This window comes from Rhinopithecus bieti, unplaced genomic scaffold (genome assembly GCF_001698545.2).
Source record: "Rhinopithecus bieti isolate Rb0 unplaced genomic scaffold, ASM169854v2 scaffold_62788, whole genome shotgun sequence".
Taxonomy (NCBI): Eukaryota; Metazoa; Chordata; class Mammalia; order Primates; family Cercopithecidae; genus Rhinopithecus; species Rhinopithecus bieti.
The window spans coordinates 185,738-207,464 of NW_016823884.1; the positions used below are offsets into that span (position 1 = coordinate 185,738).

Below are 21,727 nucleotides of genomic sequence, written 5' to 3' on the forward strand. Positions count from 1 at the left end.
CAGTTTTATAAACCCTATTTATAAGGATTTTATAAGGTGAAATAAATATGGTTCATTGTGATGACCTAGAAATTAACCTAGATTTTCTAGCAAAATTTTACTTTAGAATTTAGAATATTAACAAGAGCTAAATTATTGCATCCTTACTGTCTACAGACACAGTTCTAGGTGCTTTATAAACCACTAGCTTATTTAATCCTCACAGCAATCTTATTATTATTTTTATTATCCTCATTTTACAGATGAGGAAACCAAGGGTTAGGGAAATTACATACCTGCCCAAGGTTGTACAAGCTAGCATGTGGCAGAGCTGGGATTCAACCCTGGTATGTCTGACTCCGCAGCCCATACCACCCCATTTCCTTGTGAGGTGGATTCGCAAGAAACGTTATTTTATAAAAGATTCGTTCTTTGTAAGTTTTTCACTCATTACACTTACAGTCTTTTCCCCCCTTGGATGGAGAACGTATCGGATGTTAAACTGATAAGAACAGATACTACACTTGATCTTAGCCAAAAGGCCAAGAAGTGATCTTTTTTCCCCTTGGGAAGAGTGGCCATATTTGTGAAATCAAGGGAAAAATGTTTTTTAAGTATTTAAGAATTACTAATTTTACAAGTTTCTGGAAATGGGTTGAAGCATAAAATCCTGGAAATTGATCCTGAAGTAAACTGTTTATTTAGAATTCAGAGCTATCTATATCATAAACCAATTCTGTCTCTTTTTTTTTGGAGACGGAGTCTTGCTCTGTCGCCCAGGCTAGATGCAGTGGCGCGATCTTGGCTCACTGCAAGCATTGCCTTCTACATTCAAGCCATTCTCCTGCCTCAGCCTCCCAAGTAACTGGGACTACAGGGGCCCACCACCATGCCTGGCTAATTTTTTTTTTATTTTTAGTAGAGACGGGGTTTCACTGTGTTAGCCAGGATGGTCTCAATCTCCTGACCTCATGATCTGCCCACCTTTAACTCCCAAAGTGCTGGGATTACAGGCATGAGCCGCCACACCCGGCCCCGTTCTGTCTCTTTTTTAAAAAATGTTGGTCATATATTCAGATTGACCAGCACTTGAGATTTCTTTAGTTTCCAAATAAAGCAAGGCTTTTTTCCTTACTCTGTAAGGAAGAACCCTCTAATGTTTCACATGATGTGACATGTAGGATATGACAATATAACATCATGTTCTTTATCTGATTTATATAATCAAAAGGTTTTACAAATTTAAGTACTGATAGTGTCATACCATATAAGGAATATATTTTTTAAGCCTAAAATACCACCATGTAAAACAAGAGTGATTCAACTAAGTGCCTGTATATTAAGGCAACTTCCCTACTTGGACTGCTCCTGTGCTGTTGTATAAACAAATCACTGAAGGTACATCCCCAAGTATCTATAAGTTTCTTTGGGTTTGTCTTGTTAGTTCTTTCCTGGAGGCGTGCAACTGGTTTTCTCATTCTTAAATTAGATTAAATTAAGAAAAACCTTTTTTAAGCATTTTGAAACTATGATAATGGAATGTTGATATTAATGGATTTTCTTTTTAATTCCCAAACAGAGCAACATTTTGCAGATGTTGTACTTAGTGAAGAATTTCTCAATCTTGGCATTGAACAAGTGTGCAGCTTAATCTCAAGTGACAAACTTACCATTTCTTCAGAAGAAAAGGTAAGGATATTTTTCTTTTCCCAGTGTGCAATGATGTTTCCCTTTTTTTATTATTTTTTTTTAATTTCACATTTTTGTGTAGCTTTGTGATCCTGTGTGTGTAGTAACAGCCAGTGATGTTTCATCTGGAAGTTAAGAAACTTAGCTAGTTACTTCAGGAAAAGATTCCAGGAGAAAAAAAAGAAACTCAGGACTTGTTGATTGTCTATGTAAATTACTCTATATCTTCACTTCGTGGGAGATTCCCTAAATTTTTAGCCATTACAATTTTGTACTTGACCTCCACAGCAAGAGCTTGCACACATTAAACTATCTGAAACAAATGCTTTTTTGGAAAGTAGTTTCTTCCTACAACTCGATGCCTATAGGAATTATGATGTGAACATAATGTTTGTCACTAAAGTAGTTTCCCTGTCTTCTAAGTTGAAAGAGGTTACCTAGGATGGTGAAGTTTTGGTAGTTCTAGACGGAACATTCTTGATTGTCACCTTCCTTTAGATTGGTTCTCTGTGACGTAATATCTCACCCCTGCCAGTCCGTTCAGCCTCCCTGCCTCCCTGCCTACCTCCCTCTCTCCCTCCCTCCCTCCCTCCCTGTCTCCCTCTCTCCCTCTCTCTCTGTGCAGCTACTGCTTCTGGTTGTAGTCTTTTATCTCTCCACATTTTAGATTACCTTTGTCATCCACCTGCACTTTTCATGTAGTTGGAGAGACAAGCTCCTTTTAGTGGGCTGTTTTTCTTTGGTTAGGTTTTGTAGCACATGGGAATCAGAACACAAAAGCTGTACTTAGAGGAAATGAAACTTGAGTTTCTCCTTTGTGTACTTTGCATTTCAAGTTGTGTAAATTCTGATTCTCTTTCTCAAGGATATTCATTTCACCTGGAGGTAAAAGACACATTTACTTTAATATTTACAGTATTAAAAAATGTGAAAGCATTTGTGACATATATAGTCTTAGCATCTTAGAAATACAGAGGAAGATGACATTACTTTCACACTTAATAGACATGTATTGAGTGCCTACCATGTACTAGACACTGCCATGGGCTCCTAGAAAAGAGAACATTAGCAAAATAGAATTTGTTACTCAGGGACTAGTGGGCCAACCAGTAGAGTAAATAATTGATTACAGAATGCTGTAAAGAGTGCCTTAGGAGCATTTAACTTTTCCAGGAACCGGATAAGGATGGGGATGGTAGTTCAGCTTGATTCAGATGTATATTTCAAGTCTTTTAAAAATGAGTCTGAGTTTGCCAGAGAAATAGGGATGGGTGGGAATGCAGAGGGCATTCCAGGTAGAAGAAGCAGAATATACAAATATAAAGAGGTGTGAAAGAATAATTGTATTCAATATATTCAGTATGATGGGAGTTTAGAATATGAGACATTGGTGGAAGATAAAATGGGAAGATGATATAATAAAATATCTTCTCAGCTATGTTAAAGAAAATGAACTATATTGTAGTGAGCCTTAAAGAGGTTTTAAGCAAGAGGAGAAAACCGTGCTAAAACCTGCATTATAGAAATATCGTGAGGGCTGTTCTGGTTTTCTGCTGCTACTCAAGTCATTGCCAAGTGTAAAAGCATAAACAAGAACCATTTTATTATGCTAACAATTCTATGGTCAGAATTCATGCAGAATAGTAGGGACAGCTTGTCTCTGCTCCACAGTGTCTGAGGCCTCAGCTAAGGTGACCCAGATGCCTGGAGATATCTGGCATGGTTCTACTGGAGCCACAGATCTGGAGCTTCAGTTCTGCACATGGCATCTTATGGGTCTGTGATGTCCAAGGTGGCTCCTCTCTCGCTTCTGTCTGGCTCTGGGGCTCAGGGTTGATTGGTTTCTCTCTAGGTCTCCCTTCTCTCCCCTCCTTTCTTCTCTATAACTTGCATGGGTTTCTCATGGTGTGGTGGTTTCAATAGCCAGACTTCTTATATGACATTTGGCTTCCTTCAGATGAGCATTTCAAGAGAGCACAGTAGAAGTAGTGAGGCTGCTTAAGACCTACCTTCAGAAATCACACACTGTCACTTCCTCTACATTCTACTGGTTACACAGGGCCAGCTTAGATTCAGTGTGAAAGGTTACTATATAAGGGTATGGATCTGGGAGATGTGGTTTATTAGGAGGCTATCTTTGGAGATGAGCTGTCATGGTGGTGGTGGGCAGTATGGACCAAAAATGAGGTGAGGGCCAGATGAGAGGATGTTGAAGTCATACTAGTGAGCATTAGGTTCTGATGTGGGATGATAGAAGCAGGGGGGAGAGAAGACAGAACTGAGAAATATTAGATAGAATTGCCAGAAGGCCGACTATCTTGTTCACTTAATCTCTGGCACCTGGCACGTAGAGACACTCGATAAATACTTGTTGACAGAATGAATTAAAGAGGGGTGTTAATTTTAATGTGCATTATTTTTAGTTTCTTGCTTTATTCCTGGATCAAAATAATCTATTTTTGGTCACAGTTATCCATTTGCATTTTGTCAAACATTTCCTGCAAACCTTTAAAGATTATTAAGTGATATATTCATCAGTTGAGAAGGAAATTATGTAGACAGTGTCTTCATATTAGCTTATTAGCTTTCTCACAATTATGTATTGTAAATGATAATGCCCATATTTTTTAATTTGTAGAAAAAAAATTTCAAAATACTACATTTTAGTATATTATGCTATTTCAGAGCTGAGTTGATCTATTGTACAAACCTTCAATTTATGTGTATGGTCTAATATTTGTTTGTAAACCTGAAGGAAAAGCCAAACATGAATTGTTTCTAAGGGTACATGATTTTCATTCCAGAATATCACTTTGCTTTATTATTTTGTGTAAATCAAAAAAAAAAAAAGAACAGAAAAGAAATGGGGTGAATGGCTTTGTAAGTACTTTGCAAGTCAGGATTTTGGAAACATTTGAGCTATGAATTAAACTTGAATGTCTTAGCAAGAGTTGTATATAAAATGTAGTCTCATATTTTATCCAGCTGTCTTGGTACACAACTCATTTCTTATTTTTTCTTCTCCTATATTTTCTGCAAGGTATTTGAAGCAGTAATAGCATGGGTGAACCATGACAAGGATGTGAGGCAAGAGTTTATGGCCCGACTGATGGAACATGTACGGTTACCTTTGCTTCCTCGGGAATATTTAGTTCAGGTAAATGCATATGCAAAACATACGAATCCACACAGCACCATGTCACTGGACTGACAGCATGTAGATCCCTGTCAAGCAGTGATAAGAGCTGTAGAATGCAGATCTGTGGAGTACAGGACAGAAGACAGTAAAGGACCCTGCAGGCTGGAGTGCAGTGGCTTCATCTTAGCTCACTGCAACCTCCACCTCCCGGTGATTCTTGTACCTCTGCCTACTGAGTAGCTGGGACTACAGGTGCATGCTACAACCATTCCCCATTCTTAGCAATTTGCTTTTGCCCCTATTTTTTGATTTGGGTAAGCAAGTATTAGCGCTTATCAAGGTAGTATTTGTGGTCATTTAAATACATGTAAATAAATGTCCCTGTGGCTGTCACGGCTTTGCATCTTCTTTACTGTTTTTTTCTTTTGATAGTCTCTTCTGATTCCCCTGCAGACCTGGAATTCTGAGGTCTGACCCAAATACTGTTTAATTTTACTTTGTCATTTAATAGTGGCATGCATTTGATTTCTGTCTTTATTTCTAAACTGAGGGAAAACATTATTTGAAATAAATATGAATAAATGATTCTTTAGTGGTCTCCAAATAATCTTAAATTTGCTCTTTTTTTATTAGAATCCCACTAGGAACATTTCAGCATTATTTTAATAATTGAAACCATTGAAAGAATCATTTATTAAGAAATTAGATTTGAACATTTTAGGCTTTCTTGAAACCTCATTACTTTTTGTGATCCATGTAATCATGGGTCTTCTGGTATTAAGAAAATGATCCAAAAGGCCATGCACGGTCAGTGGCTCACGCCTGTAATCCCAGCACTTTGGGAGGCTGAGGCAGGCAGATCGCGTGAGGCCAGGTGTTCGAGACCAGCCTGGCTAATGTGGCGAAACCCCGTCTTTACTAAAAATACAAAAAACTAGCCGACATGGTGGCAGGTGCCTATAGTCCCAGCTACTCAAGAAGGTGAGAGAGGAGAATTGCTTGAACCTGGCAGGTGGAGTTTGCCAGGATTGCGCCACTGAACTCCAGCCTGGGCGACAGAGTGAGACTCTGACTCCAAAAAGAAAAAGAAAAGAAAACAAACCTCAAAGCCTGTCCTGCATTTGAGGTCAGGCTAGGCAGCACAAGATTTATAAGTACATTGCTTTAAGGTATTTCTAATCTCTTTTTGGGATATTTTACTTGCCCACTTATGTTTGAAAAAGGTATCATTAACTTATTAGTATTGTCTTCTCCTGAAGGATGCATTTATCTAAATTTTGTTTCTTGTTTTGCTTACTTTTTGACTTAAAAGTTAAAGATTAACAGGTGGATATAATATCTAAAGAGTTTGTCATATTCCATAGCTAACACTGAAGTTTATCATTTTTCATTGCAGTTCTTTTTATTACCTATATATGTTTTCTCTGCAGGCCAGATACTTGAGCATTTTGGTTTTATTTATTTTCTCTTAGTTGTATTTATAAACTTTCCTCATTTACTTTTAGACTAAACTAAAGGATATAGTTACTGCTTTTTTCCTCTCCTTCTTTTTCTTTGGCAATTTAATTATGAAATAGCCCTACCCTCAGGGGGTGTGTCTGATTTCTTGTTACAGAGGGTTGAAGAGGAAGCATTGGTCAAGAATAGCAGTGCTTGCAAAGATTACCTCATTGAAGCAATGAAGTATCATTTGCTGCCAACAGAGCAGCGTATATTAATGAAGAGTGTCCGGACCCGGCTGAGGACACCCATGAACCTTCCCAAAGTAGGATCTGTTGCTCATGCTTGTTATTCATGCGAAAGGCTTGTAGTGAAGCTGTTAGTACTCTGCTTATTTGAATTTCCATGATTTATTATTTGTTTTAGTTTCCCTTCAAGAGAAAATGTGCCTAAGAATGCATTGTAGTGTATGTAATTCAACCTCTATTGATTTTATATGTTAAGGGTGGGGATTGTTTGGTCTATTTAATTTTTATAAACTGCATGATGTCACTCTTCTAGAACAGAAGACAACTGGTTTTTATCCCCTCTGAGTTTTATTAGCTCTAATTATAGTAGAAAACTCTAATTATAGTCCAAAAAAAATCAGACCAGGTAGAAAGATTTCTCTGTAGGCCAGGGGCGCTGTGGTTCATGCCTGTAATCCCAGCACTTTGGGAGACCAGGACCGGCAGATCACCTGAGGTCAGGAGTTTGAGACCAGCCTGGCCAACATCGTGAAAACATGTCTCTACTAAAAATACAAAAACTGTCCACGTGTGGTGGCAGATGCCTGTAATCTCTGCTACTCAGGAGGCTGAGGCAGAGAATCACCTGAACCCAGGAGGTGGAGGTTGCAGTGAGCCGAGATGGTGCCACTATACTCCAGTCTGGGCAACAGTGCAACAGGCTCTGTCTCAAAAAAAAAAAAAAATATAAGAAAGATTTCTTTGTAAGCTAGGTGTTTATTTAATAACTGAAGACCCCATGGTTTCACAGAATTACACGTTAGAACTACGGATGATAAAATAGCTTGTTTGTGTCATCTCATTGCTGTTCCCTGTTGTATACCATCTGATGGTTCCCTGCACATCATGTGTAGCCGCTTCAGCATACATTCCCATGTCTTCCCGTGTCTCTCGTGTTCATGTTTTCCTATGTGAATGTTTATATTCTACCTTGGTCTTTTTAGCTGTGGCCATTCGTGTTTTACCAATTCAGTTTTTCTTATGAAATAACCCCTCATTTCTGTCTCTGTTGGCAATTCCTTCTGCTCTGTTTACATCTTTATAGTACGACCAATACTTGAAGCACCATTTTGTGCGTGGGCTCATCAGAATGATTCATAATATACTTTATTTATGTATTTATTTTTAACTCTTGTGTATGTTTTGGGCAATGCTGGATTAAGAAATAAGAATCTGTTCTCTCTTGTTTTCATATATCGTCTTTAGTTATTACTCTCTCCTTTCCATTGGATTATGTTTTTTAAATTCTTTCACTTTAATACTTGTATTTAATATTTTTCTAAGTTTTACTTTGGAGTCTACATTTTTAATTGGGGCAAATCTATATTGGTATTGTTTTTCTGTTTTGCCTATTACTAACAACAGTTCTCAATTTAAAACTAACTGCAGATTTGCCAGGGTGCTGTTGACTTATTTTTCTAGATCATTAGTAAATAATTTAGAATTGATCTCAGAACTCTCTTGGTGACACCTTGTTAGAAGTACCCAGCCACTGACACAGTCTGTAGAAAGTTTCATTCTATGTGATTATGTTTATTATCTAAGCCAAAATAAGTAATTTGGCATATAACATCTGATGAGGTTGAGGATCAAATGGATTCAAATTTGGCATGACTTTCTAAACATCCTTCTGTGTGTTATTTTATTGGCCCCTAGAAGTTCAAATGCTTTTCTCAAAATCTTCTTAATTTTTACTCAGAATTATTATCACTTAACAAAGTGCATTTACAAGGCATTCACTTCCTATCCTGGTTTGAAAATTGGTATTTACTTTCTTTACATTTTCTGATCTATACTCAGTTCTCTGAGATTTTTCAGAAATAATTGTAAGTGGCTTAGTAAGTACATTAGCTCATTCCCTTAATACCTCAGTATTCATGGTGGGTCTGCTGATTTTATACATGTTTACAGTTTTCAAATACCCTTACACCTGCTTTTGTAAGTACCCATCTTTTAAGTCTTCATTAATTCATATTTGTCCATCTTTTTTGGTGTCAGTTTTTGTTCTTACAAAATAATCCATTGATAAAAATTGCTCAGTCTTGGCAGTCAATTCAAAGGTTGCCATTTATTTTATTTTATTGTTTTATGTTAATCTTTGCAACTTCCTTCTAAATAATGTGCTATATCTTTAATACTTTTTAAATACTTCATATTTGTAAAAAAGAATTTCTTCTTGTGTATTCCTTCTTCTGGCATCTTCAGACTTTCCTATATTTAGCTATGCTGCAGAGACCTTTAGAGTGAAAATGATTTCTGGAATAAACATGTCATTTTGATTTCTGGAATAAACATGTCATTTTTGAAATCTTCTAGAGTTCTCGGTAAAAGCCTATCAAGTACTTACTTTCTGTTTTGTGGTGGTGTGTTTACATTGTTTACATTGTTTCTGGGCTTCTCTGGTTGTGGTTTTGGAGTAGGACTCCTGTAGCTGTGTTATACTTTTAGATTTCTCAGTTCTCTAGGTGTTATTTTGTGGTGGGTATGTGGGTTCCTGGAGGTTCTCTTTCATTCTGCTGTATTAGGGTGGTGGGAGGGGCAGCAGACCTGCTGGATAGCAGTGAGCAGCCCTGTTGCTTTGACTTTGCATGTTTACTTGTATGATCCCTACTCAGTGTGTTTGTTTATCCACACGTATTTTCAAAAAGGTGCTGGTGACGAACGATTTTCCAACACCACCGTTTGTCATTTTAGAGTTGTTATGTTCAGATTAAGTCTAAGGAGTTGGGTAAGAATGAAGCAAAGATTAATTTCTTATGCTTATTATTTCATAGTAATGATGCCTTTTATCATCGTAATAGTGAGTCAAATTGAACAAAATGTGGTAGTCGTGCTGAAGACATTACAAGGTTTTGATAATATTTTACCATGAGAGTGAATTAGTACTTTTTATATTAGGCTCTGATTTTTAATTTGCATGAATGATTCTTTTCATATCTCAGACATTATGTTTTGGCTTCTCAATAAACAGATTGTGTAAGGCATCCTTGGATTTGTACATCATAAAAATTATATATGTTTTGCTTCTTTTGTATTTTGTTAGCTTTTCTCTTTGGAATCTGTATTTTTATAAGTGCTGTCATATTTCTGGGTATATATTATATTTTAAAATATTTTACTCAGTATATTTATTGAAATTTTCAGTTAGAAACTTGATTTTTCAGGAGTTAATTTTCAACTAATATTTGATAGGTAAAGAAAATGAAAAGAACAAAGTTTAATTGACCTACATTTCAGGATGATTACTGAATTTGCTTAACCTTCTACCTCTTGCCCTCTTCAAATATGTTACATTTAACTTTTCCTTACAAAAGGTCTTATTTTCTTGTTCCTTCATAGCATAATTAGTATGGTCTTTTCTCAAATATCTGTGTCTTTTACAAATAACTGGGGTGTCAGCATTATGAGCAATTCTTTTGGTAGCCACACAATGGTTTATGACACAGTCTCTTGGTTTTATATAAATATTCCTGCCTTCTTGTCCCCCCATTGCACCTTCTCCTTGTCTCCTTTATCCCTAATTCCTGGAGATCCAAATCCTCACCCCATTTACCTCCCTTGGGTGAGTAAAAGGCAAATACTACCACTGTTCTCTGTATGTAATAGCACAGTTTTCCTTTTATCTTCATTTTAATGTGTAAAAGTGAACTATTGCATGGAAATGGAAATCTTACATTCAAACTTTGAGGATTATGAAATCTATAACTGAGTATTATTTCTCAAAAAGTTTAAAAGGTGTTCCCTTCTGAAATTTTAGAAAAATTGGTCTTCATCTAAGACCCTTTCAACTGTTGTCTCTTGGGCAGTTTTGAAGTTTTGAACAGAGCCCTAAATACAAGGTTTATCTTAACATGCATCCCAATTCTGTGATTTTTACAACCTTGCTCTCCCCCTCTTTTTGGGTGGTCAGAGGTGAGGGTATTGTGTATTTTCTTTCTTAAGTATGTTTATTTTATTTACTTATTTTTTGAGATAGAGTCTCACTCTTTCACTCACGCTGGAGTGGATTAGCACAGTCTCAGCTCACTGCAACCTCCGCCTTCCAGGTTCAAGCAATTCTCATGCCTCAGCCTCCTGAGTGGCTGGGATTACAGGCACGTGCTACCATGCCTGGCTAATTTTTGTATTTTTGGTAGAGATGGGGTTTCACCATCTGGGCCAGGCTGGCCTGGAACTCCTGATCTCAAGTGATCCACCTGCATTGGCCTCCCAAAGTGCTGGGATTACAGGAGTGAGCCACCGTGCCTGGCCAACCAAAATGTTGTTGGTTGGTTGGTTGTGAGACAGAGTCTCACTCTGTTGCCCAGGCTGGAGTGTAGTGGTGCAATCTCAGCTCACTGCAACTTCCACCTCCTGGGTTCAAGTGATTCCCATGCCTCAGCCTCCCTAGTAGCTGGGATTACAGTTGTGCACCACCATGCCCTGCCAATTTTTAATTTTTGTTAATTTTGTTTTGTTTTGTTTTGTTTTTTGAGACGGAGTCTCACTCTGTCGCCCAGACTGGAGTGCAGTGGCCGGATCTCAGCTCACTGCAAGCTCCGCCTCCCGGGCTTACGCCATTCTCCTGCCTCAACCTCCCAAGTAGCTGGGACTACAGGCGCCCGCCACCTCACCCGGCTAGTTTTTTTGTATTTTTTAGTAGAGATGGGGTTTCACCGTGTTAGCCAGGATGGTCTCGATCTCCTGACCTCGTGATCCGCCCGTCTCGGCCTCCCAAAGTGCTGGGATTACAGGCTTGAGCCACCGCGCCCGGCCTTAATTTTTGTTATTTTTTTGTGGAGAAAGGGGCCTTGCTGTTAACAGGCTGGTCTCGAACTCCTGAGCTCATGATCTGCCCGCTACAACCTCCCAAAATGCTGGGATTACAGACGTGAGCCACCACACCAGGCCAATTTTGTTTCTTTGAATTCAACACTAGAAGAAACAGGCCTGAAAAAAATTATATAGTTGGTTTATGTTCAGCCTTCTTTTAAGACTTTTAAAATTAATTCTGCTCTCCAGTTACCAAAAACTAAAATGGGCTTCTTTTTGGAAACGGGATTTGCTCTCTGATTCAGGAATCATTTTTTTCTATGTACCCATCTTTCTTTAATTCTAAGTACAGGTAGCTCCATTGCCTGGTCAAGGTTGCAAATTTCCCCTTTTTGTGTATCTGAGTTACTCCATATTCTGTTTGTTTTTATTTTTTGTTTCTTTCTAACATCTTTCTAATCATTATCTCATCTTTTCATGAAGGTCCTTGCCATTCTTTACAATTTTTGATTTGAGACATCATTAATGTTTACATTATTCTGATTTGACGGCTGTATTTTCACTCTTGCCAGAGAGTGTCTGTGTATACTCAGTAAGAGACAGACACATTGATTTCTAAATTCTATCAATTTATCAAGACCATAGATCAGGCTCCAGGGAGCTTTCACTGAATTACGGCAGCTTTTCATTTTCTGATCAGCAGTAGCAATTAACGTCTATACTAATCACATAATTTTTTGATCATATCTAATTGTGTATTGTTCTTGAGTTACTTCATAAGTCTTGTCTCAGTAACATCTATAAAGTCCTTAAAGGGTAGAGACCACGTCTCATATTTCTTATGTATAACACCTGACATAGTTCTGGACACATATAGATGGTAGGCATTTAGTAAATAGTTGTTGGATTGAGTTGAGGGAGTTTATAGACCTCATTTGTTCTCAAAAGTAGACTGTAATGTATTTGTTCATTATGATATCTAGCATCTCCATTACCTGTCCTGTTAGGTTGTTTTATTTGTGGGGCATCAGGAAAGGTCTCTTTACTGGAGATTTGGGAATCTATGCTCTTGTGAGCTCCAATTCAATTACCCCTCCTTTTTCAATAATTTTTTTCCTTCTTCCGTCTTTCTTTTAATACTTATTGTCCTTTTCACCTCACCTACCCAGTAACATATGTTTCATTTCTATCTTCTCTCCTGGATTATGGAGATCTAATGTCTGGTCATTGCAAAACCAGGATCTAGTTTATAGCAAGCCCTGTGACATACTGCAGCCTTGCCAGTAATGACTGCCTGCCGTTTTTTGGCTTAAATAACTCATTTTGCTTGAAGGATCAGAAACTTACTTTAGTTTCAGAAGTCCTTATTTTTGACTAAATGTGTTGGATGATAGAATTGTACTTCTAACATGTGCCCCCTTTGTTGATATTTATGAAATGTTGGTTAGATGGTTGTATTCACCAGCTCACCCTACCATCTTCATCCTAACACTTCCCACACCAGTGTCTTTGTAGGACATTTTAAATCCTGAATATGTAATAGTCATTTGTTCAAGTGCTTACATTTCTGCCCTTGCAGTTGATGGTGGTGGTTGGGGGCCAAGCACCAAAGGCTATCCGGAGTGTGGAATGCTATGACTTTAAAGAAGAAAGGTGGCACCAAGTAGCAGAGTTGCCTTCCAGGAGGTGCAGGGCAGGTAAGCATGATGCATCACGGTCAATTCTCTACTCCTGGGTCATTGAGAGCTTCTTTTTCAGGTCTCATTTTATTAATTAGAAAAATCTCTATCAAAAAAACTTTGAGTAAAATAGCTATGTAGTTAAACAATAATTCAGGGGCCTCGTACACCTCTCAAGACACTGATGGGATAGCTACTCTGTCTCCGTCTTTACGTATCTTTCTGATTGTTTAGTGTAAGGTGGAGGAGCTAGTAATTTGCTGGATATTTCCTAGTTACCTTTGCCTGAAGTGTTGAGAGGGGAATTCTTTAGGTTGGGCCCTTAGTTCTAGGAGATTCCCTCAGTTTATAAGGTACTGTTAAGTCCCTCAGTTATAAGGCATAATTGCCTTCTTCAAGGCATCTGTTTTACAAACATTTGTTGAAATAGACTTTCATTTAGCCAAAGCTGTGATCAAAAGAAGCAGTTATTATACAAACTCAGGATTTTTCCTGGGACTTAAACTTGGATCCAAAATTTCTGTTTCCCATAGCAAAATGAGTTCTGTATGTAATGGAACATTCTATGATGGTAGCACTTTAACAGTACATCTTGGAGATTGTTACTTACCAGCATATCTGGAGTTACCTCATTCAGTAAGAGCTGTCTAGTGTTTTATTTTGGTCTGGACATAGTTTTTACTAGTTTTTTAATAGAGCATTAAAAATGTTTTTAATCTTAATGTTATTATAAACAGTGCTACAACAAATCTCTTATACATACATCATTGTGTATATATGCTAATATATTTTGGTAGGATAAAACTCTAAAACTAGACTTACTGATTCAAAGGATGTCCTAAGAGGATATACCAATTATTACTCCCACTAACAGTAAAATATGAAGGTGCCAGTTTCTCTAAACTCCTGACAGTACTTTGTAATTAAATGTTTTGAGCTTTGCCAATCTGGTGGGTTAAAAATGCCTTAATTTGTACTTACGTAATTATGAGGAAAGTTAAATAGCTTTCTCTCTGAATTGTCAGTTCATGATTTTTGCCATTTTAATAGTTTTATTGATGTCACAGATACAGTTATATGTTAAGGAAAGCAGCCTTTTTGTCTGTGATATGTAGTGTAAATATTTATTTGTATTAATCGTTTATCTTTTGACTTTGTGCTATTTTGCCTTGTAAAAACTTTATCTTTTAATGTAGTCCTGTACCAAAGTTTTGTGTCTCTGGACTTAAAAATTTGTTTCTTGCATAGAAAGCCATATGCCAAAATTATCTATATGTGTGTGTGAGTGTGTGTATACACACACAAACATATTTTTAAAAACCTTTATGTTGGGCCAGGTGCAGTGAATCATGCCTGTAATCCCAGCGCTTTGGGAGGCCAAAGTGGGCGGATCACAAGGTCAGGAGCTCGAGACCAGCCTGGCCGACATGGTGAAATGCCTTCTCTACTAAAAATACAAAAAAATAGCCAGGTATGGTGGCAGGCGCCTGTAATACCAGCTACTCAGGAGGCTGAAGCAGGAGAATCGCTTGAATCTGGGAGGCGAAGGTTGCAGTGAGCTGAGACCTCACCACTGCACTCCAGCCTAGGCAACTCCATCTCAAAAAAAAAAACAAAAAAAACTTTATGTTGAAATAATTTTACTTACAGAAGAGTTGCAAAGATAGAACAAAGAATTCTGGTATATTCTTTCCCCAATGTTAACATCTTACTGTGATACAATTATCAAAACTAGAAATTAGCATTGGCATATTAATAGCAACTGAAATACAGACTTCATTCATATTTACCATTTTTTCCATTGATTCCCTTATGCTGTTCCAGCATCCTACTTTGCATTTAGTTGTCATATCTTCTTATCTGAGATAGTCCCAGAGTCTTTTCTTATCTTTTATGCCCTTGATTCTTTGAAGAGGACTGGTCAGATATTTTGAAGAATATCTCTCAAGCTGGATTTGTCTGATATTTTCCCATGGTTAAATTGACTTAGTATGATCATTTCTTGTGAGGGTAACCTTGTTCTCTTGGTTAAGGTGGTATCTGCCAGGTTTCTACCCTATGACAAAAGTATATTTTGAAAACATTAGTTGTTCTAGTACCTTTACAGTTTTATTTATAAATACATCTCTCTCTCTAAGATATCTGGGCTGTATTTTAGTCTAAGATGTAAGCTATAGATTTTGGCTTTTAATGGCTAGTCAGTTGTCCAAATACCCCTTATTGACTTACCTGTCTCCATTCATTTGATGAAATCCTGCCTTTATCATGTATTAGATTTCCACATTTACTTGGTTGTATTCTAAATTTTCTGTTCTCTTCCATTGATTTGTCTTGCCTATTCATGCATCAAGACATAGCCACTTTTAGTTACTGTGCTTTATAATATGTTTTACTATGTTGTGAAACTAGTGATAGGACTCCTGTCTTCTTTTATATCCTTCCGTAGATTTTTAACACTTTCTTCCAATGGTCCTCTGTGTTTCTTGGCAAGTTTATTTTTAGGTATTTTATCTTTATTGTTACTACTGGAAATGGAGTTTTGTATGCCATTTACTAACTGATTTCTTAATTCATATCTGATTCCTATTATAGTTCCCTTTACTTTGGGGCCATATGTCATTTGACTCAATTTATTGCAAAATGTATTATTTACTTATTGGGTACCTATGAATACATTTTATCTTCATCATGCCCTCTTCCCTCTCCCTCCTTCAGATTAGAACCAATGTCCTTAACTGTGCAAACTTGGCCAAATTTTAATAAACTGTGTAATTAAACTTCTGGGCACTTCAGGTTCCTTATTATACTTCTTTTAGTTCAGTCCCTTCTCCAGACCCAGAGCCTTTGGTGGGGGGCACTTCATAGATTGATTCATTTATTTTCTTCTTCTCTGTGACCTAAAATTCCCTAAAACTTGGTAAGCATACTACATTACTTCTAAGAGGTGGCGTATTTGTTGTGTTATTTTGTGTGGAGAGAAAGGAAAATGAAAATTGCAATGGGCAAAATTCCCACACTGAACATTCCCTGGAGTTAGTTATGATTTTGGGATACAGGATTGTTTTATGCTGAAACATGCTGCCTGCTATGTTGCTGCTCACTGGTCTCCAGGCCCTCTTAGGAGGTCTATTAAATTCTGTGCTAGCAGGGGGCCAAAACAGGCAACTTCATTTGAACTGGAAAGGTCTTGTTGCCATATGGAGGACTGCATTTCCATGTATTTTAAGGGGTGGGGAATAAAGCACCAGAGGCTAAGACAATAAGGGGTAGAGGTGCATCTCTTGCCTGATGACATCTGTAAAACATTGAGCTCGTCAAACATATCTGGTGATTCCAGTTCTCCCAACAGGGATTCAGAGAACTGTGAGCCACATTGCCTGCCCTCAGGCTGGCACAGGGACATAAACATTATAGAACTAAGAATAATAAAAATTTGAACAATTTAAAGTAATTATATTATAGACTCTGTACATTTATTAAACCTTAAGTGCACTATATAGATGTTATTTTCTATAGGGGTTCAGGAGCTGGACTAATCCCTTTTAGGCTAAAGTGGACAGGGAAGGCATCACAGAGAATGTGGAACTTCAACTGAGGATTCAGAGTTAAAGAGAACAGAGTGGATGGTGATAGGAGCCTGTCCGATTAGGATAACAGCATGAAAAAGTTGAGAAAAGTGAAAAGATGGTTGAAAACTGAGTCTAGCAGTCCAGTTTCTCCATTCACTGATTCCGTAATATCTGTTTAGCCCAGGGATCAGCAGACTTTCTCTTGAAGGACCAGAGTAAGTGTTTTAGGCTTTATGGTTATATGGTCTCTGTCACAGCTTCTTATCTACTGCTATAGTGCAAAACCAGCCATATGGAAGTGAATAGGTGAGACAGTGTTCCAATAAAATTATATTTATGGATGGTGAAATTTGAATTTCATATAACTTTTTACAAGTCATGAAATATTATTCTTCTTTTGGTTGTTTTCAGCCACTTAAAATATAAAACCATGCTTAGCTTATGGGTTCTACAGAAATAGTCCAGTGGACCATATTTAGCCTGTAGGCTGTAAATTTGCCGACCCCTGATTTAGCCCACTAACGTGATAAACTAGGAGTACGTTATGCAAATAAATTATAAGTGTATAGAGTTTCATTCTAAGAATATCCACTAGAAGATCCAAAATTGAAAGCTATGGGAGGTGAGTACAGGTGCAAGTAGTTGAAAAATAATGGCTCATTATTTAAGTGTGTAAATTGAATTTGAAAAAAGTAAGAGTCAAAATGGTACTTTAGCCCGTGCCATTGCATTTTTTATAACCTTAGAAAGAAGGCTGGGCACAGTGGCTCATGCCTGTAATCCCAGCACTTTGGGAAGCCAAGGCGAGCTGATCACGAGGTCAGGAGATCGAGACTACAGTGAAACCCCGTCTCTACTAAAAATACAAAAAATTAGTCGGGTGTGGTGGCAGGCGCCTGTAGTCCCAGCTACTTGGGAGGCTGAGGCAGGAGAATGGCGTGAACCTAGGAGGTGGAGCTTGCAGTGAGCCGAGATCACGCCACTGCACTCCAGCCTGGGCGACAGAGTGAGACTCCGTCTCAAAAGTAATAATACTACTAATAATACTACTAATAATAACCTTAGAAAGACAGACAATTTAGTGATTGGATGTTCTTGCAAATGAATAGCATTTTCAAGGATTTATTTAATCAGGCTCCCCCTAAGAGTAGCATGTTCTGACAACAGCTATAGACTTATTAGCAATCTTTGGATATTGGTGGTAGTCGAGTTGCATGTTGATCTGTAAATGCCGTACTCCTTTTGCAGGCATGGTCTACATGGCTGGACTTGTTTTTGCTGTTGGTGGCTTTAATGGTTCATTAAGAGTTCGTACTGTAGATTCCTACGACCCTGTGAAGGACCAGTGGACCAGCGTTGCTAACATGAGAGACCGGAGAAGCACTTTGGGAGCTGCTGTGTTAAATGGATTGTTATACGCTGTGGGAGGCTTTGATGGGAGTACAGGTAATTTCCTTTTCATCTCTTCTACATTGCTGCTAAAATTAACGTAGTAGTCATGTTTATGGAATAAATCATGGCATCATTAGGGCACATGTGAGATTTTAACTGGTATTTAAAGATAAATTTAAAATTTTATCAAGAATTTCCTTAAATGATATGAGTGCTGAGTATATAAATTTTCTTTCTTATGCATCAGTATCAGTCATCAAGTTTTAAAAGCTTATAAATGTCAGTAGCTTAGGTGGGAGCCTTCTGGAAAACAAGCTGTTCCTGTTTTTCATGTAACTGATGTGTTTACATTCTGCCATTTTCTTCTCTTAATTTTAGCCCAATGTTACATACCTGAAGTATTTTTCCATATATATTAACTATTGACTTTTTTTAGAGAAGGAAATGCAGACTTGTGTTTTATTATAGGTTTATCATCTGTGGAAGCATACAACATAAAGTCTAATGAGTGGTTTCATGTTGCTCCCATGAACACAAGGAGGAGCAGCGTTGGTGTGGGTGTTGTTGGAGGTAGGTGCTGACAGTTCTTTCAGGTACATATGGCTCTTTTTGATCCTTGAGAGTGATTCTTCCAATAATCAAAACATTAGTTTTCTGAATGGGCAAGCTAATTATCATTTTAGAAAGAAAAGTTGTAATTACTGTAAAATTTCAATTATCTGCTTTTCAAAACTAGCTTCTCTATATAAATCAACCTATATAAGGCCTTTTCTGTCCCTCTCCATCCCCCTCCCTTTATCCTTCTCCTTTCTGTGTGTGTGTGTGTATGTTTGACTTATATAACAGCAGTCCCCAACCTTTTTGGCACTGGGGACCAGTTTTGTGGAAGACAGTTTTTCCATGGACAGGGGTGGGTTGCGGGGATGGTTTTGGGATGAAACTGTTCCACCTCAGATCATCAGGCATTAATGTGTCATAAGGAGCGCACAACCTAGGTCCCTCACATGTGCATTTCAAGATAGGGTTCGCACTTCTATGAGAATCTAATGCCTCTGCTGTTCTGACAGGAAGCAGAGCTCAGCCGTCATACTTGCTCACCTGTCACTCACCTCCTGTTGTGCAGCCCGGTTCCTAACAGGTTCCAGACAGGTACTGGTCCATGGCCTGCGGTTTGGGGACTGCTGCTATGTAAGACTGTCAGCTGATTTTAGTACAGTTGTTTGGGGGAACAATTCAGGTGACATAAATGTGTAATTTTGTATCTGGAGAAGGGCTGTTTAACATTTAAGGGATGGATTGCCACAGTTATTTATTTATATCCTACTTTGTCTCCCAACAGAAGTTAAGGAAGGCTCTAAGTATTATTTTTTGGTATTTTTTTTTTAATTGACTTGGGCACATTTGCAGGTTTCCACCCCCTCCTCATCGTAGGTGTAATTCTCTGCACATAGAAAAAAACAGCTTTATTGAGATATAATCCACGTACCATACAATTCACCCATTTTGTGTATACAGTTCATTGTGCATCCATCACTACAATTCATTTTAAAACATTTTTCTTATCCTCTAAAAGCAATCCTGCTTCCCTTAGCTCTTACTCCTATCCTACCCAACCTTCAGCAACTGCTAGTCTACTTTCTATCACTTAGGGATTTGCCTCTTCTGAACATTTTAGTCGTATGGTATGTGATCTTTGGTGACTCACTTCTTTCGCTTAGGGTGATGTTTTCAAGATTTGTTTATTTATACTGAGGCATTTATTAGTACTTCATGCCTTTTTATTGCCAAGTAATATTGCATTGCATTCTGATACTAATTTTTGATTTAACCTTTTTTCCAATTTCCTAAGATAACTTTGGTATTTAATTCTGTCTTACAGGATGTTCACTTATCAAATAGTGTTACCTAAAGATATAATGAGTGTGCTTTCTATTTTATCACATTATTGAGGAAAGTATATAATTAACATCATCATCTATACCCTGCACATCTTCATAATATGATTTGATTACTCCATCTGTCACCATTAGGCAAGACCCTAATATAGTTCATAAAAATCAGAGCACTTTACGGGGAAACTCTACTGCCATGAAGGAAAATATATTAAGATTTTCTGGCTTGAAAAAATAGTGTTTTTTGTTTGTTTGTTTTTTAATAAATTTGGCTTTCTTTGTGATTTTACGCGTAGGTTTGCTCTATGCTGTAGGAGGTTATGATGGAGCGTCACGTCAGTGTCTTAGCACAGTAGAATGCTATAATGCTACAACAAATGAGTGGACCTATATAGCAGAAATGAGCACCAGGCGGAGTGGAGCAGGTACATGTGAACCTATTTTAGCAATTGAAGCACAAAAATTATGGAAAATAGTTAAAGTAAAATGATTCAGTGGCATCACTTTACATTATCGGAAAATATATGATATGCTGATTTTAATGGCACTGCTAAATGTCTTTTGAATTGTGCAGTTAATGGGAGTATTTACAAAGTAATTTTACTTTAAAATTTAATGTCAAAGTGCTGTAGACATTTTGTTTCATTTATATATTCACATTGTTAGCACTCCTTTTAGTTTCTTGTTTTTAGTGCTTATTGGGGAACTTGCTTAAAAATCAAATCTTTTCATATGTATTTCTTAAAATTTTGTGCTTTAATTCGGGGTTATTTTATTATGGATATTTTTTTCGAAAGGATTACATTAAAGGACTTTTTCCCTCCCTGTGTTTCACCTGCATATTATTAATATTTTTATTCTGTTTGACATGCCTCTTTTTTCAGAATAATAGTTTGTTGAGATGCTTATTTAATCATCAATTCTATTGATTTCCATTTCTTAAATTGTAGGCTATAGTATCAGCTTGCTTTTATTATGAATTATAACTTCAAAAGTTTTAGTTACAGTTAAATAAACATATTAGTTAAATAAACCTAACATGATATAAATCTCTTGTTCTTTATGCCCCTCTATTTGGCTGGTTGTGTTTTATAGGTGTTGGTGTGTTAAACAATTTATTGTATGCTGTAGGAGGTCATGATGGCCCTTTAGTACGAAAAAGTGTTGAAGTGTATGATCCTACCACTAATGCATGGAGACAGGTTGCAGATATGAACATGTGCAGAAGAAATGCAGGTATCTGTCAGTTTAAGGTTATAAAACTTACGTTGAATTTTATTTTAAGTTTCACTAGTATCACTGTGTATTTTCATTGTTCTTTTACTGATCTGGGTTCCCTGATAGACTTTGAACTCTTTAAAGGCAGAAACTTACATAATAATCCTGTGAAGTTAGTGCCTGCCACAGTCTCTGGAACATAACAGGTTGTCGTGACACTTCAGTAAACTTATTTCTACTAGCTGCTACTTTTTGGTGATAAACTTGGAGACTAATTAATTAGGAGTAGACCCTTCATTTGATACTTGAATTCATTCATTCTTACAACAAATATTTTTTAGTGCCTACTATGTATCTATCACATACTGGAGATCCTACTTCTCAGGAAATTTAGTCTAGTTGAATAAATATTTATACTAGGTTAAAAAGCTAATTGGTTATCTAAATCTAGAGGGGAAGTCTGCAGAGGTAACCCTGGCTTAATACAGTTCAGGATTTCCAGGAAAATGGAAAAACTAAAGCAACAACAACAACAAATAATTTTAAGAAAGTAGAGAACTTTAAGATTAGGGAACTAACCACTTAAAAAGAAGAATCAAGGAAGGGAAATACAAGTGGAAAATGGACTCAAGATAGCTACATAGCCTTTCAGGAAATGCTAGGATTCTTCAAAATGCCATTATCTTCATGT

The 21,727-nt window shown here is 37.2% G+C and overlaps 1 protein-coding gene across 1 annotated transcript in view; it reads left to right on the plus strand.

Annotated features, from left to right (window-relative positions):
- The window catches only part of KLHL2 (kelch like family member 2), a 116,878-nt gene that overhangs the window by 86,927 nt on the left and 8,224 nt on the right, over positions 1–21,727 (plus strand). The window contains exons 9-16 of the mRNA XM_017861958.1: positions 1,543–1,668; positions 4,709–4,825; positions 6,423–6,572; positions 12,866–12,983; positions 17,783–17,980; positions 18,395–18,496; positions 20,115–20,243; positions 20,914–21,054. Of these exons, the coding sequence (XP_017717447.1) occupies positions 1,543–1,668; positions 4,709–4,825; positions 6,423–6,572; positions 12,866–12,983; positions 17,783–17,980; positions 18,395–18,496; positions 20,115–20,243; positions 20,914–21,054 (1,081 nt within the window). The remainder of the gene's footprint in view (positions 1–1,542; positions 1,669–4,708; positions 4,826–6,422; positions 6,573–12,865; positions 12,984–17,782; positions 17,981–18,394; positions 18,497–20,114; positions 20,244–20,913; positions 21,055–21,727) is intronic.